Here is a 26,588-nt window from a genome sequence, read left to right on the forward strand (position 1 = left end):
CTGCGTGTGCACATCCATATGTCATGTGTGTGCGCCAGTGTGTGCGTGTACGTGTGTGCAGGAGTGTACATCAGTGTGAGTGTGCACCATGTGTGCCTGTGTGTATACACGCCCATGTATGCATCGACATATGTGTGCAGGGTGTGTGTGTTCACCTGTGCGCACGCACCTGTGTATGTTATGCGCGTGATATATGTGTGTGCATGTGTGTGCATACACGCCAATGCGTGTATAAGCCAGTAGGGGCCAGAGCAGGGCTGACGTGGTGTCTGTGCGCATAGGGATGGGAGGAAAGTGGACACGTACTTCAGGGCTGAGATGTGGAGGAAATGTGCTGTGGGCTTGAGAGGTCAGCCTGGTCCCGACTTCAGCCAGCTGCTCTCTGGCTGCAGGACTTGCTCAGTGGCCTCGTCCTGGCCCCAGTTTCCACGTCTGTAAAGTGGGATCATACTTGCACTTGCCTTTCAGGGCTGTTGTGAAAATGAGGTGATGCATGTGGAACCCCTGAAACAGCGTTTTGGGTAGAGCTCGGGGTGTAACCCTTCTGGGGTGTGAATGATGCTCTGACTTTCTTTCCCTGAGACCTGCTCCCTGGAACCATGGCTCCTCGAGTCCTGCAAGGTCTGCTGACAAGGCCTCCTCCTCCAGCACTCCCTCCTGGGTTTTATCCACCCTTGGAAGACCTGGGGCTTCCCCTTGGCCTCCTCATGGGTGCGAAGCACCCCGTACCTCCCTGCCATTCCTGTTGCTCCGCGGGGACTCTGCCAGGTCCACAGCAGCACCAGAAGTCTACCTTGCTTCCCACGCTAAGCTTGCCAAGGACCAGGGCCACAGTCTCAAGGACCCATGAGGAAGGCCATTCTCATAGTCTGACGCTGAGTTGAACAGGAGGTTAAACAGCCCTTTCCCGGTCACTCAGGCGGCCCAAGTGTGTGTTGCCACATGGAAGCCCAGGCCTTGCTCCCGCCAGCATCTGCAGTGATCCGGTCACTGTGTGGCTTTAAGCAAGACTCTGTCCCTCTCTGGGCCTCAATTTCTCCACCTGTGAAAGTTGAAGGTGGCATAAGATGAGCTCTGAGGAGCTCCTAAGTGACAAATGGGGCCCAGAAGAGTGGCCCAGGGAACTGCGGGGACAAAGCTCACGGTCAGTGGTCCCAGCAGTCACCCCTAGGTGCGTCCCCAGAGCTTCAGAGCGAGTTCCCACCATAACTATGCCCAAGGCCCGTGCTAGGTGCCCTGGACGTTTCCACACAAGCAGCTTGTAGCCCGGTTCTGGTTGTCTGGCCCAAACTGGTCCTGTTCCTTTTAGGACACAGAGGTGGGGGGAAGGTGGGCATCTTTGAGCCCAGCCCCTGCTCACTCATGCCTCGAAAATTCTGCCCCAGCTGAGCCTCATTCATCCTCCAGGAAGCCCACCCTGGTTTCTCCGGCTCCCCCAGTGGCTGCTGTGGGCCCAGGGTGAGTCCCCCGCTGCAGTCTGCCTCCACACACCCGCTGGGGATGAGTGTTCCTGTGAAACAGCCTGCCTGATGAGGCAGGACTGGGTGCTTCCTGAGAGGAGGGGGCTTTCACAGGCCACGCTGTCCACACTTTGGAGGGAGATGCTGAGGGTCAGAGCACATAAGTGAGTGGTCCAGCCAGCCTCGAACCCAGGGCTGCCCAAAGGCCCCTCCAACCCAGACACACAGGGTCACTTCTCCCCAGGGCAGGGAAAAGTTCTGCCCACCTGGGCCTCCCTGTGGGTGCCGGGCCCTGCCAGTGAGTCCAAAGCACAGGAGGGGGCACGTGGCCACTGACCCCTTAGGAAGGGCCACCTGCCCAGCCCCAGCTGCTGTCTTTCCTCTCGGGATCACCCCTCAGGAGCAGAGTCCTCCCCCAGAGCGGGCGTGCATCCGGCCCCTGCAGGCCCCTCCGCCCAGCCGCACCCGGAGCGGACGGCGCACGTGTAGCCAGAGTCCCAGCGTGTTTACGTCCTCGACTGGTGCTGTGATGAGGGAGGACGGGTGAGGTCTAGAGCTGCAGCACCAGGACGGGGACAGGACCCACCTGGCTGTCACCTAGGGTCCCCTGATGCCCCTCGGTCCCCCTCAGCTGCTCTACTGCTTTTGTGGTTCAGCCCCTCAGAATGGCAGTCCCCACCATGGTCTGTGCATCCTGGAAACACCACTGTGGAATTTCACCATGCAGCCACGAGGGTCAGGGGGCTTCTGTGGGCTCAGCGAGGGCTCTCCTCCAGGCTGGGCTCCAGGAGGGCAGCCCCACCCTAAACTGCTCCAGTCAGACCCGCTGGAAGGGGTCTTGACCCCTGACCAAGCCAACATCTGACCTCTGACCCCTGACCCCAGACACAGGCAGCCTGGCCTGACCCAGCCTGTGGAGGAGACAGGGTAAAATTGTCCATGTACCCTTGTCTCCACCGAGGGCCACAGAGGGTCACCCCAAGCCTCACAGGCTCCAGCACCCCCCAGCCCAGGACCCCTGGGTCCTACAGAGAAAAGCCCCCTGGGGGAGGGGTGCTCCTCGGAAGTCCACGGTGCCCGCGGTGTTCTGGAGAATCCCTGAGATTTCTTAGGGAACCAGCCTTCCTGTGCCAGACTAGAGCCCCGTGGCCCTCAGTGGGCACGAGGCCTGGCCAGGCCTACCAGTGACTCAGCGGTCGTCAGATCATAAAATTTGAGCCTCAGATGCCTCGGCCCTCCACCCCCACATCCTGGCTGCCTCCAGGCCACCCCCACACAGAAACAACATGGAATCCACATTCCCCCCAGCTAGACCCTGGCTGCTCCTGCCTTGCTGGCTGGGGCAAGGATATGGATGGGCCAGAGGCTCCTGTGCCTCTCTGGGTCTCAGTGTCCCCTTCTGGGACAGATATGACAGTGTTCTAAGGAGATGATGGCAGTCTGTGGGCTCAGTCCTGCATCGCTGGGCAGCCTGGTTGCAGGGAACAGGGAGGCTTTTCCAAGTAGTACCCTCCCCCAGAATCTTCAATGGCTCCCCACTGCCCTTAGGATCAAGTCCCCAATCTGGTCTGCACAGGGACAGCTATGAGCCAGTGTGGAAGTCCCCTGCTCACTCTCAGCTTCATGGCTCATTCCTGCCCTCCACTCACGAGGACCCTGCTGTGCAGTTCCCAGTGCCAGATGGCCTCCCTCCCTCTGTCCATCCAGGCTGCCTACTTCCTGTTACCCCTGCCTCTGCCTGAGCTGTGCGGCCCCTCCAATGGCCTTCCCGACCACGCCACCCCAGCAGGCTGCCCAGGGCCCTGCAGCACCCCTGCTCCCTCCTGTTGGTGCATTGCCACCATGTCCCTCACCAGACTCAGAGCTCGGAAGCCCGGGGCCTGTCTTGGGCAGTCGTCTGTGTGTCCTCAGTGGCCAGCCCGGGGCCAGCTCAGCAGGTGCTGAGTCAAGGGGCACCGGGTGATTCAGCCGCATGCGTGGGAAGGGGCACAGGGCCAGGAGACCAGAGGTGGCACTTGGGCAGGGAGCAGCACATCACAGACCTGGCCCTGAGCCCTCCCTGACCTTGACCCCAAAGCCTCAACAAGCCTCCACCCCGGGCAGGGCGTCTGCAGAGGGATGTCCCTCACAGCCGCCACCTGGAGCCGGCCTTGGCCAGGGAGGTTTATGGCTCGATGCCCCACGCCCGGCCCTTGTCTTTCCCATACCGCCCCCTCCAACCCATGTGTCCCTACAGAGCCGCCAGCACTCAGAGGTTATGTACGATCACACGTAGCCCCAGGTTGGTGCCGGCCCCACAAACACACTCAGGCGCACATGTGCCCCTGTGAAGCCACATCCGCCCCCAGGGACCTGCACGGATGGGCACAAACGGAGGCCCAGACACCGCGTGCACGTGCGCAGGTGCTCGGTCAAGGCACACACGGGCACCCCAGGGCCAGAACAGGCAAACGGAACTGGAGAGCAGTGCGGGGGACCGGGACCTGTATGGGGCCGCCAGGGTGGCCAGAGGCAGTTTACCACGCCTGTGTCCCCTCCTGGGCAGAAAACCGGGTCTGCGTGTGCCCCCACCGCCCACAGCACACACGTGGCACATGAGTGCCAGCCCAGGCAGTCTCCCCAGACAGGGCACTGCGGGGACAGAGAGCCAGGGCTGGGGCCACCGTCCTTCCCCCTTCCCCTCCCCCTTCCTAGGTGGTACGGTTCTGGCTCCACCCCCCTACCTCATACATGCCCCGCCCCCACCACCACCCCCCTCACCCCCCCCCCGTCAATGCCTCAGTTTCCTCTTTAGTCTGGGCAGAGCTGTAGACTCCACTGCCCATAGGTTCCCTCCCCCAGGGCCCTGGAACCAAGTTCCTCAAGGGGCCGGCAGAGGCGGGAAGAAGCCTGCCCCGCCCCCACCCCCCACCCCCCGCTGCCTTTGCCCAAAAGGAGTCCCAAGCACGGGCCTGACGTCAGGCCCCAGGAAGGCGCGGTCCAGGCTGGCCATCGGAGTAAGTGGCCCGCAGAGCTGCAGCGGGAGGCCATCTCCTCTCCAGCAGTGGTGAGTCCCCCTCGGCGGGCCAGACCTCCCCTCCCAGGACACTGGGTGTCCTCACTCCTCAGCAGGGCAGGAAGAGGTTGCAGGACAGAGAAAGGCAGGGGCAGGAGAGCGCTCGGAGCCTGAAAGGGGTTTGATGTCTCGCTGTGCAAGGAACCATTGCACAGATGGGAAAACTGAGATTGAGGGTGAGGGCTGTGTTGGGGGGTAGAGAGAGCTCCTGCTGCCCTGAGCCCCATCTGTGCTGCTGGATGCACAGCCCCCTTCCCTGGAACTCGTTCACTCATCATTCATTCAACACTCCTACTGGGCATCTGCTGGGGGCTGCTTTTCCCCATCTGTCAAGGCATGAGGGTGGCCCCAGAGGCCAGGCCAGGAAAGGGGTTGGGGGACCCCAGAGGCATTTGATGAGCTCTGGGACCTCGGCCACCAGCATCCCCCAAGCTGGGGCAGGGCTGAGGGTTGGGGGATTCGTGGGGACAGGCTCCAAGAAGGGTGGCCTCCTGTCATCCCCCAGCTCAGGTCTTAAGCCCCAGCCCCAGCCCTTCCCCCAACCTTGTAGAGATGGAGAAACTGAGGCCCAGGGCAGCCAGCCCACCCAGCCCTCAGTGTGGACCTGTCACTGCACCGCCCTGCCTGGCCCCCGCTGGCACTGACCGCCCTGTGAGAAGGCAGCAAGGACAGGGTCCCGAGGGGGAGGGCGGGTTGGGAACTGGCCTGTGGCCAGGGTGCTGGGCAGGACAGACAGGGAGCAGCTGTGCGTCCTGGGGCCAGACTGGGAACGGAAGGGACTGGAGGGGTGGTGGCAGTGGCTCACAGCCCTCAGGCAGGCGGCTGGCCCTACCCATTGGCCCCCATACTCTTCTGCCAACATCTGGTCACTCCCAACCAGAGAGTCACCCATGGTGCCACCTCCCCTCTCAGCTGTGTGGCCATGGACAAGTCGCTGGCCCCCTCTGAGCCTCAGCAAAAGCAAGATCTGCTGGTTCCCAGCCCCCAGTGTGTGGGGGAGGGGTTGGTCTCATTTTGTCCTGAGGTAACCTGATGTGATGCGGGGGGTCTCAGCACTCCCACTTTACAGGTGAGGAAGCTCAGGCTTGAAGAGGCCAGAGGTGGTCTCTCAAAATCATTTGTTTATTTATTCAGCCGCAGCCCTGAAAGGCCAGCCCAGGTCCTGGCCCTCGAGGCATTGCCAGTCCAGTAGGGGAAAAACAAGAAACAGGAAAGAAATAAATACGAAGCTGTCAGGTGTTGGAAGGGCTGCAAGGGAAAGAAAGCAGGTGGAAGTCGAGGGTATGCAGGGAGCTGGGCCATCCAGGAGGGCCTCCTTGAGGAGGTGGCACTGGGGCCTGAAGAACACCAACAGATCCCCGCCGTGCTCTGCCCTGCTAGCTAGCACCACACCCAGGCCACCCCACAGACCTCTCAGGGTGCCCTGAACACAGAAGCCTGCTTCCTGCCTCAGGGCCCATGCTGTGCTCTTCCCAGTGCCTGAAACACTGTTCCCCTAGACCCTCCTAAGGCCCCTCCTGCTCCTGACCGGCCAAAGTTGCCCCCTCTGCCACTTCCAGCCCACTCCCCCGACCCTGCCCCCAGCTGCAAGCTCCGTGAGCTGGAGCTACATCTGCCTGGGACCCTTCGTGCCCCCAGCACTGGGGTTCAGGGCCAGATCTGATGCCTCCAAAGCATGTGGTCCTAACTGTTCCCAGGACCCTGGATGTGTGGCCTGGGGCAAGCGGCCAGCCCCCAGACCTTTGAGTCCTTCTCTGCACAGTGGGCCATGGTAAACATTCAGTGGCCTGGTGCAGGCGAGAGGGTCCTTGGGGCAGAGTTCGAATCCCAGCTCATCCACCCCCATCTGGCTGACCCCAGGCATGTTACTTAACCTCCCTGTGCCTCAGTTCCCCCGCAGGCAAGATGGGGCCAGCGACACTGGCATGAGGGCGTCTTGGGTGGAGGCAGTGAGACCCTGGAGGGGTCATTTTGGAGACAACCCGTGAACTGTGGCATTGCGGCTCTGCCCCCGTGGAGGGGTGTCCAGGGGCCCAGGGAGGACTGTGTGGGGTCGGGGGGGGACTGTGGGCACCAGGGGCCTTCAACAGGTGACATGGCAGAAGCGGCACATCAGGCCGAGGGAACCACAGCCCAGAGGCTGTGGACCAGGCTGAGGGCTCGTGGGCAGGAGCAGCCGTGGAAGCCACTGCGCTGCCCCCGGGAGGCCGGGAGGGGCCGGCAGGCCCTGCTGAGCACCAGCTGTGGCCCTCGAGGCGAGGTGCGGGGTGAACCAGGCTGGCAGGGAGCACTGCCTGGCACCAGGCAGGAGCCCCATATGTGGCAATGCCTGCGGCTGCCCGCCCCAGAGAAACTTGCGTTGCCATCAGAGCCAAGATCTCAGCCAAGGGCTCTCAGATGGTAAAACGTGAGGCCGGGTTACGTGGGGTGGAGCCCAGGTGCTCAACCTAGGTCCACAAGTGAGCCCTCTCCAGGGGCTAGGCGGAAGAGCCCTGGCCACGGTGGGGACCTCGACTCCGCTGGTGCCACTTGGGACCTGCTGGGCAACCAGGGCCAGTCTGGTCCCCTTGCGGAGACCGGATCGGGCCTCAGTAAGGGCCCAGCTGTCCCTGGATGGAACAAACAGAGGCTCAGATTGGCCGAAGTCAGCAGGCGATGTTCTAAAGCAGATGCTGTGAAGTCAAGAATAATCAGGAAAATTAACATGCAGGCGGTTCCCCCAGTAACGGCTATTTGGGGCTTGGAAGGCCGTGAGGGTCACCCCGTCGAGGTCACGGGCATATCCAGGTGCTCTGTGTACCCACAATCTGATTGCACGCAAACCCCAGGTCCAGAAATGTCGACCCCAGCCCGGTCCTGCCCCTGCCTGGGCCTGGAGCCGGTGGACCTGCCTTTGATTCCCAGCTCCGAGTTCACACTGTGTGTCCTAAAGCATGTCACTCACCTCTCTGGGCCTCTACTTCTCCTATAAAACCCAGGATTATTATGTGGATGCAGAGTTCCTGGCAGGGTGGCTGGTCCCCAGCAGATGCCCCAGGCACCTTCAAAGGGGAAAGGCTGGGCCTGTCCTCCATGCCTGTCCCTCCTGGCTCCTGATATGGGAGCTTCAGATGAACCTGGGATCTTGGGCTAAACTCCCAGGCTGTTGCCCAGGGCTGAGGTCAGGCTCTCTGGCTGCTCTGGTCTCATATTAGCAGCCAGGCTGCAGGATTGGCATCTGCCAGGCAGCTGGGCAGCCACAGAGAACACACAGGGATGGCGGGATGGGTTCAAGAGAAGCCAAGGAGATGTTAGGATGCACCCTCACCTGCAAAGGCAGGGCGGTCAGTGCGGCCGGCACCCCCCCGGCCGTCTGTGGGCAAGTACTGGCGCCCTGAGGCTCCGGGTCTTGGCCTGTGCTCCTGGGCACACAGCAAGGACCCCAAAGCTGCGAGGAAGGTAGCCGGGCATGACCTCCCACTCTGGGTGTGGAGAATTGGTGTGGCCACCAGGCTGGACAGAGAGGGGGCCCAAAGGGGGGCAGGGTCAAGTGACTTTGGGAAAGATGCCCATCCTCCCCTCCGGGAAGATTCCCTGGGTTTGGGAGCTTGGCAGAGGTTCTGAGAAGCCCTGCACTGAGCGCTTGGGGTGACCCGGGCCTCTCCGCAGAGGTGGGCGGCAGACCCGGGCAGGCCTCGTTCAGGCGGGAAGCCAGGGGCCTCGGGCACGGCTGTTTCTGCTCCTTCTGTGTGGGGGCGTCTGCAGGCGTTTCCCCACCAGTACCTCCAGCTGTCCTGCCGACTTCGCTTATGAGCTCAGTCACTCATTCATTCGACAATTAGCATGCCCAGCATCACAGGCGAAGGAACTGGGGCTCTGAGACAAACACCAGTGATGAGCACCAAGGGTGGGGGGGGTGGGGGGGCGGGGAAAGCACGGCCCGACGTGCTGCGCGATTGGGTGGGCTTCCAGGAGGAGGTGTCAGCCCTGCTCAGCTGGGAGGACTGGTGGGGAGTGAGGGCGGGGCTGAGGGCAAAGCCAGTTCCAGGCGGGGCTTGGGACACTGGGTGGGCTACGAAGGGGCTGGGCCAGTTGTGGAGGGCCCCAAGTGCCCGAGTGGGCCTCGCCCCACAGGTTCTGCTGGGCTTGCTCAGGGGTTCACTCAGCCAGAGAGAAAGATGGATGCCACTCTGTGCCTGGCTGTTCTGGGAGCTGCAGACGGGAGCTCAGTCCCACCCCCACCCCACCAGGCCCACCCAAGATGCTCACAGTCTGATGGGGGAGGCACCGTGGGCTGGTCCTAGGCTGGAGGAAGCACAGGGTGCAGGGCGAGGAACACCCAGGAGAGACACCAAACCAGTCACCGAGGAAAGAGATGTCTTCCCGAGGAGCTGAGGCTTGGGGGGGGGGGTTCCTAAAAATAGGGAGGAGAGGGAGGGGGCGGGAGCAGCCTGGGCACAGGCACAGCAGCTGGAGGGCACCTGGAGCCTCCTCACTCAGAAGGGCCCCCCCCCCCACCGGCCCTGCTCAGAGCCTCAGGCTTTGCCCAGGGAAGACCCCTGCCCCGGTGGCCCCACCCCTGAAGGCTGGTTGTAACCAGATGCCTGGGGGGAGGCGTATGAGGAAGACAGAGATATCCTTCACCCACCCACCCCCAGAGGGTCTTGGAGCTCCAGGCCTGCGCACCTGGAGGGGTCAGGGGAGAAAGGCTGCCCTCCTGCTGGAGCCCTCCCCCACCTCTCCACCTCTGGCCATACCTGCACCAGGTGTTCTGTCTCAGCTAAGGCCCACGACAGCCCTGTGGCTGTCCCCACTTCACAAGCAAAGATACTGAGGTTCAGAGAGGACACTGTCAGAATTCTCACTCCAAGGCCAGGCAGGGCAAGGTCCCAGGCTAGTTGCTGAAGCTCTCTGTCTCTCCATCTGGCATCCTCATTCATAAAATACGGATCTTCCCCCTCCACGATGATAGGAGGGTCCAGATGTCTCTCCCCAGTTCCTTCTCACTGCAGGGCCCCCGGGAAAGGGGCAGAGAAAGCAGGCATATTCCAAGCCGTGCCAAACAGAGAGGCCAGGGGCTACGCGGTGGTCTAGCCTGGTAGGTAGCAAGTTCCCCACCCTCCGAGTGCAAGCTGGGCCTTTACACAGTCATTCACTCACCCATTTGACATTTACTGAATGTGAGCGCGCCAGCCTCTCCTCCCAAAACTCACAGGCTGGTGGGGAAGGCCTGTGAGGGCACAGAAGTGGCAGCAAATCTACCTGAAGCAATCAGGGAGGGCTCTCTGAAGGAAGAAGCATCTGAACTGAAGAAAGCTGACAGGTGAATAGGAGGGTACAGCCAATTATTTTAGTCACAAGTGAAAGAAACTCTACTCAAAGTAACTTAAGTCAAAGAGGAAGGTAACCAACAAGTCCCAGAATATTGATTCCAGGCGAGGCTGGACCCGGGCCCTGAATCGCCCTGTCAGGACTGTGTCCTTCCTCCTGTGGACTTCTTCTAGAGGAACACAGCCATCAGCAGCTTGAGTCTCACATCCAACCAGCTTGGGAAACCCACGAAAGAGCTGCCAGCAGAAGTCCCAGCTACGGGCAGAGGGGGCCGTTTGCCGGGGTGCTCCACCCTCCCCCAGAAGCAAGGCCCTGGCTGTGGGCTCATGCGAGGCAGACCTGGGTTCGAGTCCTGGCCTGTCCCTCCCAGAGCTGCAGTTTCCTCCGAGTGAACAGAAGAGGCCAGGAGCTGGTGAGGAGGGCCTGGTGCACAGCACCCAGCTCTGCACAGAAGTGATGCCATGGGTCTGCTTGGAGGCTGCGGAAAGGAGGTGTTCTTGTTCCATCACTTTCCAGGCAGGGAAACTGAGGCTCAGGGAGGTTAATCAACACCCCGGGTGACCAGTGGCCAGTGGGGGCCAGCCCCCAGCCCGCACCTCCGCTGGTGACTGTTACTGTTTGAACACTCCCCATAACACTCTCCACCCCCAGCTGTCACCAGCTGTGACATTCCACACCGCCCTGAGCCCCTTCTTCCCTTGGAAGCCTGGACAGGCCCAGCCTGGGGCAGCAGGCAGGGGTACGGGGGCCCTGGGTTTGGACAGTGGGAGGAGAGGGAGGAGAGGGCCGGCAGGAGCACAGGGTGCTGAAAGCGTGGACAGGGTAGGGGGGCACCTGGCTGAGGGGCTGGGGGCCCACCCGGAGGGCACACGCTTGACCAAACAGATTCAGGGGGCTGGGGAGTCCGTCCCAGGGTGCATCGAGGGAGCCCAGGAGCTCAGGCAGAGGAGCCCACTGGGAAGCCGAGACCGGAGCAGGGGGTTCCTCCCTGAGGCTGTGGGGGTGCGAGCTGCTCCCCTCAGAGCCTCCCAGCCCAGCTCCCTCCCTGCCTCAGAGAGGGGAGGGCCGTGGATGGTGGATTCGGGAGGCCCACCTTCACAGGCTGAGCACAGGGTCCAGAGTCTCACTGTTTGAGTTCCTCATCTTTCAGAACCAAAGGGATCCTGAGCAGATGTCCAGAGAATGGTCCTTTGAGAATCAGATCCGTGGTTGTCGTTGTGAGAGGCAGGGCAGAGGGCCAGGCCTGCTGGGGGTGGGGTGAGTGGGGGGGTGGCGACGGTCTTGTCACACAGACAGAAGCTGAGAGATCAGACTCAGCAGAGAGCAGAGGGGAAGGGATGGCGGGTGAGGAAGTCAGGGCTGAGGGCCCAGGCTGTGGCCAGGCCCCGGGTTCAGTGCGACAGACACCAAGGGTCATCATGTTCCTGGACTGTGGCTCAGTGTGTGACCAGGGCTGGCGCCCAGTGGGTGCCTGAGATCAGGCGCAGACTCCTGGAGCTGAAGGCCAGCATGTGCTTTGCGGACATCCTCTGTTCTTACCTGTCTAGCTTCTGGGGTGTCCTGCATGCACATCCCCCTGCTCTGGGGTCCCCCGAGGCCTGCAGTGCTGGCCTGGAACCCCCAGAACCTTCGGCGAGCTGCTGGCCAGCGTGCGAGGCTGCCCTTGGGGAGTTTCCTGGGCAGGCAGGCTCCCCTGGGCCAGCGTCATCCTGGGACCATCTCCCAGAGGAAGCGCTCTGCGATGTTTATGATTTGTCTCTGACTGTGACACTAATACAGACCTCGTGCAGATGGAAAACTGAAAAGCACGTGGAAGGAAATTCAAAACCATTATTTGCCGCATGTCCGGGGCCAGCTCCTCGCTCCCTGGCCCCTTCCTCCCTGGTTTGCCGAGGCGTCATGTTTCTCGTAGTAGAGGAGCGGCACGCTGGGAGGCGTCCCCGTCCCTCCCAGGGAATTTCTGGGGCCCCTGCTGCCCACAGCCCCGCGGTGCCAGCCTCGTCGCCTCCCCTTGCCGCCCCCTCGCGCCCACAGAAGGTCTCTGTCCCAGATGGCCCTCTCACTTCCTACATCCCCAAGCTGCCATTTGACATACACACCCACCGTCCCTGTGCGTTAGGGGCTGAGGACACTGAGCGGAGGGCACCCCCCTGGGAGCTGAGGCCTGGACACACCTGTGCCGGAGGTGGCTCAGCAGCCGGGCACAGGCCCGGGCAGCACCTGACCCCTCCCCACAGCCTCGAGTGAGGGTAGACTCCCAGGGCAGAGGCTCTGCTGGTGCTGACCTCTCTGAGCTGGACGAGGGAGGCGACCACGTGCCCTGCCTGGGCCTCCCTCCAGGCCAGGTTGGGACCCGAACTTCAGCTAGCAAGAGCTCCCCTGCTGTGCCCACCCAGCCAGGCTGGGCATTTTGTCCCCAGTCCCCAGCAGGCAGGACTTCCACGGGGTGCCTGTTGCCTGAGGCCAGGGGGAGTAGGCAGTGCAGACACCTCACTCCCCTCAGTCACCAGGAAAAGGGGGGGGTCTTCCCTCCCCCTGCAGGTTGGGGAGGGCACACTCTGCCCCGGGATGTCTCACGTGCCCTCCACTCCTCCCTGCTTCCCCCCAAAGCCTTCTCCTTTCTCCTGAAAAAGCCAGAAATGTCCTTATTTGGAGGATCTGCCTGGCCCGGGGTGGGGGTGGGAGTCTGTTAACCCTTCATTTATAAACAAAGGGATAAATCTCCTCAAGTTAAACAGCTCAGCAGGAATAAAAACAAAGTGGACGGCCCCAGTCCAGCCCCCACCCCGCCCCACCGACTGCGGCCACCGGGCTGGGCCCGGCAGGAAGCATGGGGTTTATTTAACTTACACCCGCCCTGCTGCTGCAGGGGCTGGGCGCCAGGCCCCTGGCCCAGTAAGCCAGCCCACGTGGGCCTCCGAGACAGCAAAGGTGGCAGCCTCTCAGAGCTGGGAAGAAACTGGGGTGGCCAGGGGACTGACTCCCGTTCCCCACATCCCAGCTCTTTGGGCAAGGTCCCTTTTGAGGATCCTCGCCCCGGGCATTGACCTGGTGCCAGCCTTGGAGGAGGTGAGAACCGATGGGTGTCCTGGAGGACAGGGCTGTGAGGTATGCGTGTGGGGTCAGCGGGCTGGGGTGACCATGGGCCGGGCTCTGTCCGAGCAGAACTGTGGTCATTGGGCGCTGCTGCTGTGCTCAGCTAATCCTCCCAGCGGCTCTGCAGTTCCAGTGGTATAGATTAGGACATGAGGCACAGAGAGGTTAACTGACTTGCCTGATGTTGCACAGCAAGTGAGGGAGGACCTGGAATTAGAGCCTGGTCTCAAACACCCCACACTTGGCCCATCATCTTATTTGTGCCACACCAGTCGCCTTTGTCTTCTCTCAGTCCTGATGATCATCTTGCAAGGCTTTTCACCTCCTGCATCAGAGAGGCGTGGGCTCAGAGCCCTAGCATTCTGCCAAAGCTCCACACTGGCAAGTGCCAGGGCTGGGCCGGGCAAAGGCACGAAGGCAGGAATGTTGGGGTGCTCGGTGGACAGATGAGCCAGGTGGGGTTCAGCCCCTGGGCAGGGCTCCAATAACCCCAGGCTAACCCCGTCTCCTTCCTTCCAGGCCCAGGGTGCACGCTGGCCACTGTCATGCCCTCCGCGTCTCCCACAGGGCCCTCAGCCGTGGCGGCCCCCAATGCCACGGTGGCGGGGGTGATGTGGGCCAACAACAGCATGTCAGAGATGTCCCTGTTCCACCGGTTTGCCCTGCTGGACGAGGAGCTGCATGCTGCCTTCCCGGGCCTGTGGCTGGTGCTGATGGCAGTGCATGGCGTCATCTTCCTGGCGGGGCTGGTGCTCAACGGGCTGGCGCTGTACGTCTTCAGCTGCCGCACCCGGGCCAAGACGCCGTCGGTCACTTACACCATCAACCTGGTGGTGACCGACCTGTTGGTGGGGCTGTCCCTGCCCACGCGCTTCGCCGTCTTCTACGGCGCCCGCGGCTGTCTGCGCTGCGCCCTCCCGCACGTCTTCAGCTACTTCCTCAACATGCACTGCTCCATCCTCTTCCTCACCTGCATCTGCGTGGACCGCTACCTGGCCATCGTGCAGCCCGAGGGCTCCCGCCGCTGGCGCCAGCCTGCCTGTGCCAGGGCCGTGTGCGCCTGCGTGTGGCTGGCTGCCAGCACCGTGACCCTGTCCGTGCTGAGCGTGACGGCCACCGGCGGGCCGTGCTGCCGCGTCCTCGCGCTGACCGTCCTGGAATTCCTGCTGCCGCTGCTGGTCATCAGCATGTTCACGGGCCGCATCCTGTGCGCGCTGTCACGGCCAGGCCTGCTGCGCCAGGGCCGCCAGCGCCGCGTGCGGGCCATGCAGCTGCTGCTCACCGTGCTCGTCATCTTCCTCGTCTGCTTCACGCCCTTCCACGCCCGCCAGGTGGCCGTGGAGCTGTGGCCCGACGTGCCGCCCCACACTAGCCTTGTGGCCTATCACGTGGCTGTGACCCTCAGCAGCCTCAACAGCTGCATGGACCCCATCGTCTACTGCTTCGTCACCAGCAGCTTCCAGGCCACCGTCCGTGGCCTCTTCCGTGGGCGTGGAGTGGAGTGCGAGCCTAGCAGCTGCGACGTGGTCAGCATGCACAGGAGCTCCAAGGGCTCAGGCCACCATCACATCCTCGGAGCCAGACCTCGAGCCCTCACGCAGACCCTGGCTAATGGGCCTGAGGCTTAGTCGGCAGGACTCTGCAAGGGGGCCGTGGGCCAGGACTAATCTGGGCATACCAGGTCAGGGACAGCACAGACATCTGCTCGACCCAGGTGGCAAATTGGGTCCACCTTGATCAATTGGTGATGGCTGCCGGGTGCACTGCCTGGAGATTGATTAGCAATGTCTGCCAAGGGCTCCAGAGAGTCCATGGTGGCCTGAATGCTGATTACTTGCCACCCCTAGGGTATCTTGTGGCCACTGAAAACTCAGAGGGGTAGCCAGGAGCTGCTTCTCACTTGGACCATTCTACTCCCAGAAGGGGTTCCTCAGAAACAGGGACAAAGATTTGGTAGGTTCTGGGAATGTCAAAGAGGGCTGAAAAGATGACCTGAAGAGGCCCCCTCCCCACCCCACCCCCACGTCCCTCCTGACAGAGAACAAGGACAGAAGGGAAATGTCAGGGGACATAATGTTACCTTAGCAGACATGAGGGGTTCACGTCTGCAGGATCCCCTCTTGAGGCACCTGTGAATCTCACAAAACGACAGCATGACACCATGGAGTGCTTTGCCGTAAGCGCTGTGGTATCTGGGCTGACACTCCTACAAAGGAGAGGCTGTTTTTCACCCATTCACCACGCAGGGAAGGTTGTTGGGGGTGCTGAGGGTCACGTACAGGTGCCACGGCTGGGCGATGACCAAGTCAGAATAAAACCCAGCCCTACCTCCTCCAATGCCTCCATGCTTGCCCCAGGGAGACTGCTCAGCTCTTCCCAAAGCCCCCCATTTCAGGAACCATCTCAGAATACCCTGCCTGTTTCCCCTGGAGGGCGCTAGGGCTCACAGCCCCATCCTATGGATGAGAAACCAAGAAAAAAGACACAGCAACTTGAACCCCGGCCTGCTGATCCAAGGCCACCGGCTCCCTGCCTCCACAGAGCCCTGGGTTCTCCTGCTGGCCTGGCTCATCACGCTTCCGGGCCTTTCCTGGGAAGGGAGCATTTCTCTGGCTTGGGCCTCTGGTCACCTTCTCTGAGCTGGACTCTGAGATTTCATCTGTCAAGCTTCCAAGCTCCCGTGAGCCCTTTCTGGATTGTTGTAAGAGGGGAGGGTGCCTGTTGCACGAGAGTAGTGCTGAGCATCCCGGGCACCTCCAGCCACCAGCCTCCACCCTCATATGTGGCCAACGCCACTGACACAGGTGAGATGGGATCTGGGCCCAGTTTGCCCTTTGTCTACAGAGAAAAGTCCTACATGCTCAGTGGCTCCAGGCAGAGTACCCTGTCCCCCAAGTTCAGGGCCCTGGAGTGAGGCCTGGATGAGAGGCAGGAAATCCATTTATATCCATATTACAGAAGACAAAACTGAGGCTCAGAGAGGGAAGGGACCTTGCCAGGGTCACAGTGTGAGAACCGGGTACTGCAAGAACATCACTATCTGCAAACTACAGCTGGAGCCCCACGGGGTCAGCTTCTCTGGCCCCAGGACCTTGTGGGCTGGCCAGGCAGGGATGCTGGAGCCCATGGAAGTCCAAGGCTTGCTCAGATGGTGGTGGAGCCGGGCCCCCAGCCCAGGGCTGCTTCCTGGGCCCGGATGCTCAAGAAGCAGAGGGTGTGGCTGTCAGGATCAGGACCACCACCCTTGGAGCCTCCTCCCACCTCCCAGCTCAGAGAGGGCCGTGGCTCACCAAGGACCCGGAGCTGCACAGGGCAGAGGAGGAGCCTGGCTCTCAGGAAAGGAGGGCATGGAGCAGACTGTGCCGAGAAGCCCGGAGCAGCAGCAATACCAAGCCCGGGGAGCGGCAGTAACGCTGGGTTTTCAGGCAGGAGCCTCCGGCAGAGCTCTGCCTCTCCCCAGCCTGCAAGCCGCCCCCGGGGCCACCACGGAGCAGGGGAGGGAAGGTCAGTGTCAGGGGTTGGCCCCAGCCCGGGGTCAGCAGCCAGGCTCTCACTCTAATTTATACTAAAGAGTGAGTGTCTGACACTAGCTGATTGCTGTGCTTGGGGATGGAGAGGTTGCAGTTTTTCTGAAAATCCCTTCCTCCTCTTTAAGGAGGGGTGACAGCACGAGGCTGGGCAAATGTTGATTGGGTCCCAGGTCTGCCTGGGTCTGCCTCATACGCATTGCAGCCTGAATCACCACCACTGATGGAAGTAAGAGCCCAGCGGCCAGAACTGGGGTCCAGACCCAGGCTGCCCAAGCCCCCTCCCCTTGCCCACACGTGAAATCCCACTCTCCCACCTGGGTTCCTCTGGGACTGGGAGGGTCTTGGGGATGAAGGACCCCACGAGAGCCTTCCACCACCCAAGCCTGGGAGGGGCAACCTCACACCTCAGAAAGCCAAGTCCGATGGCCCCCCTGCAGAACCCTCACTGGGTGGGCCTATTTCCCCCGCTCTCCACCCCTCCCCCTCCTATCCTTGTCCTTTTTGCAGCTGGTGGGCAGGGAGCTGGAGGCAAGGGGTGCACCCCACATGGCCTTGTCTGGGTCCCCATACTCCTCCGACACCGGCTCCCTCCTCCTGACGGCTGCCCCCTCCCACTCGGGCCTCCTCTATCAGGGCACAGGCCCAGGAGACTCCAGAGGCTGGACTGGGGCTGTCCTTGGTCCCACAGGGGCCAGGGTGTGAAGTCCCTGCACCTCCATCCGCATAGCCTCCCTTCCCAGATTTTTGAAAAACCCAAGAGACGTAAGATGGTGTGTATATTTATATCTGATGTAAACATTCTCCTTAACGAGGCGTCCTCGTCCTGTTTTCTCCCTTTGTGCCCTTGACGCAGTGCCCTGGCTGGTGGGCAGGTGTCGCCGTGGGGCACTGAGCCAGGTGGGGGCCCCCGTGTCCCCCCTGCCCCACTCACCGTCCTGTCGACAGACAGGGGCTCCACAGGAAAGACTGATTGTGGGTTCGTGGTTTTGCCCACTGCTGGGGGCAGGTGTAGGGGCCTCTGAAGGGTGATGGTTGGAGGGGTGGGCACAGGCGGTAGAGTTGTGGGCAGGGTGTGGGAGCAGTAGCTAGGGTAGCAGCACAGACCAGCAGAATGGCGGGTCCTGCCCGATCCTGGTCCCAGCTCTGCCTGCCCAGGGAGAGAACACAGACATGAGCAGGGCAGCCAGACTACCCACAACATCTGGTCAGATCACCAAATGTATGATCCGGAGGGAGAGGGAGGAGATGTGTCAGCTGGTAGACACTGGAGAGTGAGGGAGAGAGGGAAGGACCACAGCACCGCTTACCAAATAGGCTGAAAAAGCTCTGTCCTCTTCTCTGATCCTCCCCATAATCCAGATGGGGAAACTGAGGCTCTTGGCATCCAGGAGGGGGCTCGGACCAGAGCTTCCAGGCCCCTCTCCTGCATCATACACGGCCCAGGAAAGCACAGGGTGAGAAGGGCAGCGCCTGCACGGGACTCATCACTCCCGCTGTCTGGCACCCTCAGAGGCCGGAGGCATCTGGAGGTAAATATTAGGGCCTGTTTAGATTAAGCTCCATTAATAGCAGGAAATGTCACTGGGCGCCCGCCCGGGCTTCCTGGGGCCTCTGGTGCCTGAGCAGGGGTGGGGGCCCTGCGGAGATGGATGTCCCACCCCAATGTCCTGGTCTACACCCCGCACTTTCACAGCCCCCAACTCCCACCTCTCCACACTCCTCCCACGGCCTCCCTCAGGAGGCTCTCAGTGCTCCCTTCCCCTCCCTGAGCCCAGGACGGGGGAGCACAGCAGGCAGGGGTGAGGGGAACCCTGGAACAAGGTGAAGACACCCCCGGAGCCAGTCGCTCCTCATGTCCTCCCGCCCACTTGGGCCGGCCCCCACGCCCGAGGGGCCTGCATTTCCAATTCACAGAGGAGAAAACTGAGGCTGAGAGCTAATGGGACCAAACCAAGTCTACCCAACGCCATCTTCAAAACGGGGCTAGCATTCCCCACTGGACCTGCCTGACCCCAGGGCCAAGGTCCCTACCTCCTGGCCCCCTGACCCCCTGACCCCCTGACAGAAGCCAGGAAAGCTGTGGGTCAGGGATGTAGGGACCAGTCAGCTGAGTGTCATCAGAAAGGAGGGTGCACTGGGTGCAGGAGGGGATGGGTGGGGGGGCAGGGCCGCCGCACCAGGGCCGGATGGGCCTGGGCAAACAGCTTCCACCTTCCCCTGCCTCCAGGCCTGGCCCCCCTGCTCCCTGCCTTGCTCACCACCTCCCCACCCCTTGTTCCCTGTTTCCACATGACCACCTGCCCCTTGGAGCCTCCTCAGACCCAGTCAGGTCCTGCACCCCACACTGGCAGGATGAGGGCCCAGGGCTCCCCCACACCCTCCCTGAGGGTCCCATCTATTCTGGGTCTGGGTCTCAGCAGGCCCCCTGCCCTGCCAGTCTGCCCTGCTCCCCCGGGGCCAGCCTGATGAATTCCTCCCCACCCAGCCCACTGCAGAACAGATCCCATGGCCCAACTGTGCCATCCAGACTGAGCCCCTGCCCCAGCAGCGCCATGGCCCTCGGGGACTCTGCATGGCTTGTCCCCGTCTTCTCTCTCAGTACTGCCCACTGCAGCGCCTTCTCTGCAGGGCTCCCAGGAGCCTGCAGCCTGGGGCCCAGCTGGGTGGCTGGGGGCTCAGAGCCCTCGCCCACACCGTGTGGGGCCAGCCAAGCAGGGGTGTCCAGAAGGGCTTCAGAGAGGAGGAGGTGTTCGAGGCCCTGCCCTCCTGGTCCTCACCGTGCCCACCTGGCTGCCAGACCCCTCGTGGCTGGGCCTCTCCGGAGGCTGTGGTGATAGGAGCTCTTCAAGCATCAGGTTCCCCTGGTGCCTCAGCAGGCTGGCAGGGCCAGGGCATTTCACCCCCATTTTACAGATGAAGAAACTGAGCCCCAGGGTGTGTGGACACCAGCCCACGTGCTGGGGCCATGCACGTTAGTCCCAGCCCAGCTCATCTGCAGATTCGCTGACTCTGGGACCTGTCCAAGGCTTGGCTCTGCCATCTATAGGGAGGGTCCTGCTGTCCAGCCTGCAGGTGCCCCCCTAAACTGAGACAGCCCCAGCCCAGCTCGAGACACAGCAGAGCCCAGCCCCAAGGAGGCCCACCAGGTGCCCATGAGACCTCAGCCACATCCCTGCCCTCTCTGGGCCTCGGTTTCTTCGGCTGTGATCAGGAGCTTAGACCAAACGGCTCCCTGTGGTGGCAGATCCTCGGTACCCAGGCCAGCCACGACCGGAATGGGAGAAGCCGTCTGTGCGCCCGCCTGAGGCTCTGCTCCCCCTGCCCCTGCGGCCCCTGGCTTCTCGGGCCCCAGCTAGGGGGGAAGGAAGGGTCCTGGGCAGAGAGGTGGCCTCACAAGGCGTGGAGTCCCCGCTCACATCCCATGCCAGGGAGGCCTTCCCGGGGCACCACACAGCAGAGAGGGAGTTCCTGATGAGGTCCCAGGTGGGAGAAGGGGTGGGGCTTGGTGGAAGGAGCCGCCCAGGGCCACAGTCACCCGCCCTGCACGGAACCTTCAGGACCCAGGACCTACAGGCCGTGGAGGGGTGAAAGGCACCTGACCCCGTGCACCCCAAGGCTCCAGACTGTACCGGTGGCCTGAGGCCCCACTTCACAGAGGAGACCTGGGACCTTGTGAGGGTCTTTTTGCCCCACTCATCCCCATGGGTACACCCCTTAGTCACCTGCTGCGGGTTGAGGGTCAAGTTCTAGTCCATGGGGGTGAGGTCCAGGGCTCTGAACCTGCACTCCATCCTTCCTCTCCAGAGTAAAGCCACGGCGGGGCGGGTCTGGGAGCAGTTCCCCGGATCCTCAGGCCAGAGGCTCACGGGTAGTGCCGCAACCCAGCCCAGGGCAGGCGCCCCAGGTACAGAGCCAGGCGGGTGGAACGGCGTGTGCGGCCCACGCCAGCCCCTTGGCCACAACAACTTCTCCAGCCTTGAGCGAGTCACGTGCCATCACTAAGCCTCGGTTTCCTTTCCTGTCGGGGGGAGGATTTACATCCACTGCCTTAGGTGCAGTTATGAGAATTAAACACTCGTACGTATGTGTATGTATACACACTTATCACGTATATGTGTGTTTATGTGTGTATATGTTTGTGTATGTGCATTATGTGCATATGTGTACGTGTGTGTGCATTGTGTGTGTACATATGTGTTGTGTGTGTTGTGTGTATGTCTGTTTGTTGTGTGTGCGTGTAGGTGTGTATTGTGTGGTGTGTTTCTGTGTATGTTGCTGTGTGTATTGGGTGTGTATGTGTTTATGTGTGTGTACGTGTGTGTTGTATGTGTGTATGTTGCTGTGTGTGAGTGTTGTTGTGTGTGTGTGTGTGTTCCCATGGTGCTCACCAGGCAATAATTAGTGACTGAACCGAGCTAATGAAGGAAATAGTGCTTCCCCAAGGAAGGCCCCAGCACATTCATTCATTTTCCTTCCTTTATTCAACAACATCCTTTACCTTCCTGTGGTGGATGTGACCTGAGGGTCTCCCTCCCAACAGGACAATTGCCCCCTCAACTGGGCACTCACACGCACGCACACACTAGTCACAATGACAGGGACCCTTCCATTCTCACTCTTTCTTCTGGGTTAAGCCCCGTCTTTGAGCTTCCCCTGGAACCTACACACACGACCAGGGGAGGTGTGTGGGTGCAGGATGCCTGGGTTCTCAGAGCTGCCAGAGATCTTGGGTGAGCGAGCAACTCCCAGATCCCAACTCCTCCAGCATCCCCTGGGAATGCCAGTTGGATGGAGATGTCTGAGTGCCTGGGGCCACCAGGTGGCGCTGCTGGCCTGGGAGCGGCACCTGAGGTGTCAGCCGCCAGCCAGGACCCAGAGGGCAGGGACCCTCAAAATAATCTCTGCCACCTGACCGTCGGAGGGGTGGCCCCAGAGCCGGCAATCCTGGAAGGCTGCTTGGAAGAGCTGCAGCTTCCTTAATGCTCCCGGTGTGGAGAGTGACAGTGTCAGGAATTCCCTGGCCCCTTCAATATAGCCACCTGTGAGGCAGCCCCTCGCTCTAGGTCTGTGTCCCCACCTGCCAGACAGGTTAAGTGAGGTGGCCAGAGGTGGGGGAGTGGACAGTGAGCCAAACCCTGCTCGTGGGCTGTGGAGAGAGGTTGATAACTCCATGACACATGGGGATTGCGGGCTCTGGGCTGCCAGGGTTCCCCCGAGATGCCTCCTCCCCCTGACTGCGTGATTTAGGGCAGCTGAGAGCCCGCCATGGCTATACACAGTCCCCAGGTTAAGAACCTCATTCACCATCTTATGAACCCAGAGAGGGTCAGACAGCTGCCCTGAGTCACACAGCCTGGCAGGCGGGCCCGCTGTGTGGGCAGGAGAGAGAAGCATGCCCGAGGGCTGGGGCGTCCCGACAAGCAGCACTGGACGTTTCCAACCACAGCGCTGGTGCCGCCCCAAAGCCAGGCAGCGAGGAAGCAGGAGACAGACAGACAGACAGACAGACAGGTGAACACCAGAGCCTTGAAATCCTCCCTGTGTTCATCTTCCTTCACTGCAACGGCTCTAGAACCTTCCATCCACTCCCTGCTTCCCTGTGGCCTCTGCCGACCCCAGCCTCTCACATGGGTAGCCTCAGGCCTTGGTGCTTGCCAAGGACCCCCTCAAAGGGAACGAGAAGTGGGGGGCCGGGCTAAGGGAGGAGAGAGACAGAGGTTTGTGATTCTCAGTCTCGGAACCCCCTCGAATGCAGACTTCTGGCTTGTGCACCACACCCCTGCCTTCCCATGAAAAGCCACCTTTCCTGGTCTCCCTGGTGGCTGCAGGTGGCACCTCGCAGGATATTTGCAGTACTCCTGGGACAGCACATCCCTCCATGCCTGGGGGTCCTCAGAAGACAAGCCAGATCCACAGAGGGGGTGCTGGGTGAGAGGAAGGGTGTTCAGATGCCACAGGTGAGAGCCAGCCCAAGGGACAGCAGGCCACAGGGTGCAGGAGAAGAAGGGAGTGGACAAGCTGGACAGTCAGAGGTCCATCTGAGCCTGGCACCAGACACAGTGGGCTCTGCAGAAATATCCATGTTTGTGGGGCTGGGATCAAATCCCAGATCCAGCCCTGAATTGCTGTGTGACTTTGGGCAGGTGAGTTGACCTCTCTGAGCCTCATCCATAAAATGGCCATCCTACCTTGAACTTCTCAGGTTGTCGTGATGAAAATGCAGGAGACGGGATGAGGGCTTCAACTTACCTCCACTCACATGTTCATGAGAATAGTCCATTGATCAGTCACTCAACAAGCACTACTGCTCATGTTCCTTATTTAATTTTCCATGTTCTTTTTTGAGGCCAGGGTTATTTCTGTCCACATGTAGCTATTTCGAGGCCAGAGCTCGCCCTTTCCCACAAAGGGTCCCCGCTCCCAGGCTGCAGAGGGAGGACAGGGTGGGAGGCACGAAGAGCAGAAACAGAATCTGTCTTCCAACAAGAGCAACAAAGAGCCCCCCACCTTCTCTTCCCCTCCCCCGGGAGCCCAGGGCACCAAGAGCTCAGTTTGAGCCCCCAGGGTGCACAGTTTCAGTTCCAAAACCCCTTTTCCAGATGCAGTGGGACCAGTGCCCGCAGGATGTCAGGGGTGTGAACACCTTACCCACGGGAAACTGCCCCTCTGAGAGCTCACTCCCCACCCAGAGGACTGACCGGGGCATTGACGCCTGGAAGGGAGGGAGGGAGCAGGGGGTGCCCTGTCACCTCCTGGGGTCTTCCCCTGCCCTTCAGCCAGGTTCTCTGCTGCTGCCCAAGGGACCTGGGCACCCTGACCCGGGCAGCCTCCCCCATCCCCACCACCTGTCCCCATCCTGAGAGCCTGCAGGGCCCTTCCTGCAGGGCCCACCCAGCTGTCCACAGCATGCTGGGGACAGGATCGAGGTGGCAGAAAAGACCAGGGCCCACTCGGGTAAGAGGGGGCAGGGAAGGGCCTGTGGCCATGGGAGGGGAGTGGGAGCCCAGCAGGGAGAGAAGGGTCGACTGGAGACGGACCATCTGCTGGAAGTAGGGCCCATGGGCCTCACCCCCAGCGAGTGGTGGTCGTTGCCTCAGGCCCCACAGGGATGCTGAAGGCCCAGCCACCTCCATTAGTGATGCCTGCTGTGGGCGCGGGGCGGAGGCAGGTATCTGCTCAGAACTCCCCAGCTCCTCAAACCTCGGAAGCTTAGTATTTGGGAATCTTCAGACCCAAGAGCTCTGAGGCCAGGGAACTGTAGGACTGGCCGATTCTGGAGCCTCAGGCAGGAAGGGCAGCTGCAGGACACCTCCTGTGTGCAAACAGCCTGGAGGGACCTCACTCACTCCCTGGCTGATCCCTCCCCAGCCCGGCCTCCAGGAGGGCAGAAGTCACTAAGTCCAGGCAAGGGGAGGGCAGGCCTGGAGTGGTGAAGGCTGTGGGGGAGAGCAGAGCCAGGACCCCGAAAAGAGGGGTTCAAACCCCAGCTTCAGCCCGTATGTCCATCAACAGATGAGCCATTAAACAGCTGGGTGACGGAGTATTACTCTGCCATGAAAAGGAGCAAGGCACTGGCGCACCACAGTGTGGGTGAGGCTTGAGAACATTCCACTGCGTGAGCTAAGCCAGGAACACACAGCAATCACAGTGTGACTCCATCTATAGGAAACGTCAGGAACAGGCCCATCCAGAGACAGAAAGATTAGCGGTTGCCAGGGGCTGGGGGCAGGGAGTGGGGAGTGACTGCTTGATGGGTACAGGGTTTCTTTTGGGGGTGATAGAAATGTTCTGGACCTAGATAGAGGGGGCAGTTGCACAACATTGTGAATGTACCAAATGCCACCGAATTGTACACTTTAACATGGTGATTTTATGTTCTGTGAATTTCAACTCAATTAAAAAAAAAAAACTATTAAAAAATCCTTATCTGAGAAACAGGGATAGAAACACCCACAAGACTGTTGACAGGATTAACGAAAAGTACCATCTGTACTGTTGGTGACCCGCCCAGCGCTGCCTCCAGCCAAGCCCAGTGCTCAGGACAAGGCCGGGGAGGTGAGTCAGCAGTGGGGAGGGCAGCCCTCACCATTGGCTTCAGAGTCTCCTGGGAGATCCCAGAGTATCCCAGAGACTGGCCCGGAACCCCTACTTGCTTCCGAATCACCCCCAACCCAGCCATTCCTGTAAGGACCCCAACACCACGCGTGGGGCTGGGGGTGCCACAGTAGATCTGCCTCCAGAGGGAACTGCACGTAGCCTGGGGGTCACAGTCCTGGGCCAGCCTGAGCCCAAGCCCGCCCGTCTCCATGGCCTGTGGGTGGGGCCAGCTTTGGGCTCCTAGCGACCGCCACCAGGGGTCCTGGGATTGGCCTCACCCACCCCTGCCCCAAGATGGCAGCCAGCAGCATCAGCCTGGGGCCACAGCTGGCCTCTGGCCCTAGAAAAGCCTGCCTTGGTCTCCTATGGCTGCTGTACCAAAGAACCACAAATTTAGCAGCTTAAAACCACACATATGTATTCTCCCTGGGGGTCAGGAGTGCTAAAATCAAGGTGCCAGCAGGGCCAGTTCCCTCTGGAGGCTCCAGGAGAAAACTGCTTTCCTCCTCAGCTCCTCCTACCATCAGGCCACACTGTGCCTCCTGCCTCTTCCAGCCTGGAGATCTCCCCTCGGGTCCCACCCAAGCTGCTGCAGATCCTGCCCAGCTGCCCACCTTCCCCCATGACCCCATCATCTAGGTCACAAACTCCCTCCCCTGGGTCCCCCATCAGATTGACACTCCCTGAGGGCAGGTCCATGGCACATGGCCTACTGCCCAGCAGACCCTGGGAACAGTGATCAAGTGGCCGAGAAGGGGTCTCCCAGGCGCCATCCCTGCCCCCACCCTGGCACCCTTGGCCCACCCTTGGTAAAGTCTTCTTGTCTTCCAAGTCCTCAGCCATGCCAGCCACTCAAATAAATTAATGTTCCCATCGCCTCTGACTCACGGATGAGAACACCGAGGCCCATCCCTGCCAACGGCCACCCGCCCCGGATCTGCCTGGAGCAGCCCTTCCCCCGGTCAGGACGGACGCCGCCTCTGTGAGCCTGAGAAGCCACCAGCCAGCGCCCCGGCGCCTCAGCATGTTTCCTGATAGGTTTTGGGGGCTTTGTGCCTTGTGCGGTCAGCGATCTTGTTCAAGCCCTGCGAGGAGGGTGGGGCCCCCACCTCATCTTGTGGGTGAGGAAGCTGGGGCTGAGGAGGGGAGGAGCCTATGGGTCCAAGTTCCTTCCTGGCTCTGACACCATACGAGCTGGACCCGGCTGCTTCCTGGCCCTGTACTGGTGTCTGCACCTGACCCCCAACCTCCACCCTACTCCCTTTCCCCTCTTCCCCCCGGGGAGGGAGGCTTCAGCTCAGACTTCTGGGCCTGGGAGGACCTGGAGGACCAGCGCTGGAACTTCATCTCAGAACAGCCCAGGAGAAAACAGCCAGGGGAGCTTTGGGACCCCATGTTCCAGAAGACTGTCCTCCAAGCCAAGGGGACCTTGGGGACCCCATGGTCCAGGGACTGAGATCACACAAAGCATTCAGGAGAGGGGCACAGCAAGACTCCTCCGCCCTGGGCAGCCCCTAGGCCCCTCTGTCCCCCTCCCCTAGGGGCTGGGCAGCGGAGAGGGCCTGGGTCTGCAGGCCTCCCTGGACTTGGAGGGTGAGAGGTGCAGGCTGAAGGCCCGGCATGGTCTCAGGCATGGAGGTGTGCCCGGCTGGGGCAGGGGCCAGGTCTGCAGGGACAGAGGCAGGAGGGGGGTCTTCCAGTAGAGACTGGGGATGCCGGGAGCTGACCAGCCTGCTGCGCAGACACTTCTCTGGGTCTTGGCAGGGACTACACTGGGTCTCCATTTCCCCTTCCATAAAATGGGCAGAATCGGAGCTCGGAGGGATGGGTGCAGGGTGGGGTGCTACCACTGCCCTGGCGTTTAAGCACCAATGGCAGTCAGCCTCCCTCAGCTGGCCAGCTCTGAAGGGTGTGGCTCTGGGATTGGAACCCAACTCTGGCAGACCCCAGAACCCACCCTGAGATGGAGGTGGGAGAAAAGGCAAGCCACCCAGGCCACCCAGACCAGGTCCCAAGGACCTGGGTCTTCCAGGACATTTT

At 61.2% G+C, this 26,588-nt stretch overlaps 1 protein-coding gene across 1 annotated transcript; it reads left to right on the plus strand.

The window, feature by feature from the left end:
• The first annotated feature begins 4,426 nt into the window (after positions 1 to 4,426).
• Positions 4,427 to 17,264, plus strand: GPR20 (G protein-coupled receptor 20). The gene is made up of 2 exons (XM_032467787.1): positions 4,427 to 4,506; positions 13,441 to 17,264. Exon 2 carries the CDS (start codon positions 13,467 to 13,469, stop codon positions 14,547 to 14,549), a length of 1,083 nt encoding a protein of 360 aa, XP_032323678.1. The 5' UTR covers positions 4,427 to 4,506; positions 13,441 to 13,466; the 3' UTR covers positions 14,550 to 17,264.
• Positions 17,265 to 26,588: the final 9,324 nt, after the last annotated feature.

Source organism: Camelus ferus, chromosome 25, assembly GCF_009834535.1.
Source record: "Camelus ferus isolate YT-003-E chromosome 25, BCGSAC_Cfer_1.0, whole genome shotgun sequence".
Lineage (NCBI taxonomy): Eukaryota > Metazoa > Chordata > Mammalia > Artiodactyla > Camelidae > Camelus > Camelus ferus.

Coding starts and splice junctions, on each gene's coding strand:
- GPR20 (XM_032467787.1), top strand. CDS start 13,467: ATGCCCTCCGCGTCTCCCACAGGGCCCTCAGCCGTGGCGGCCCCCAAT.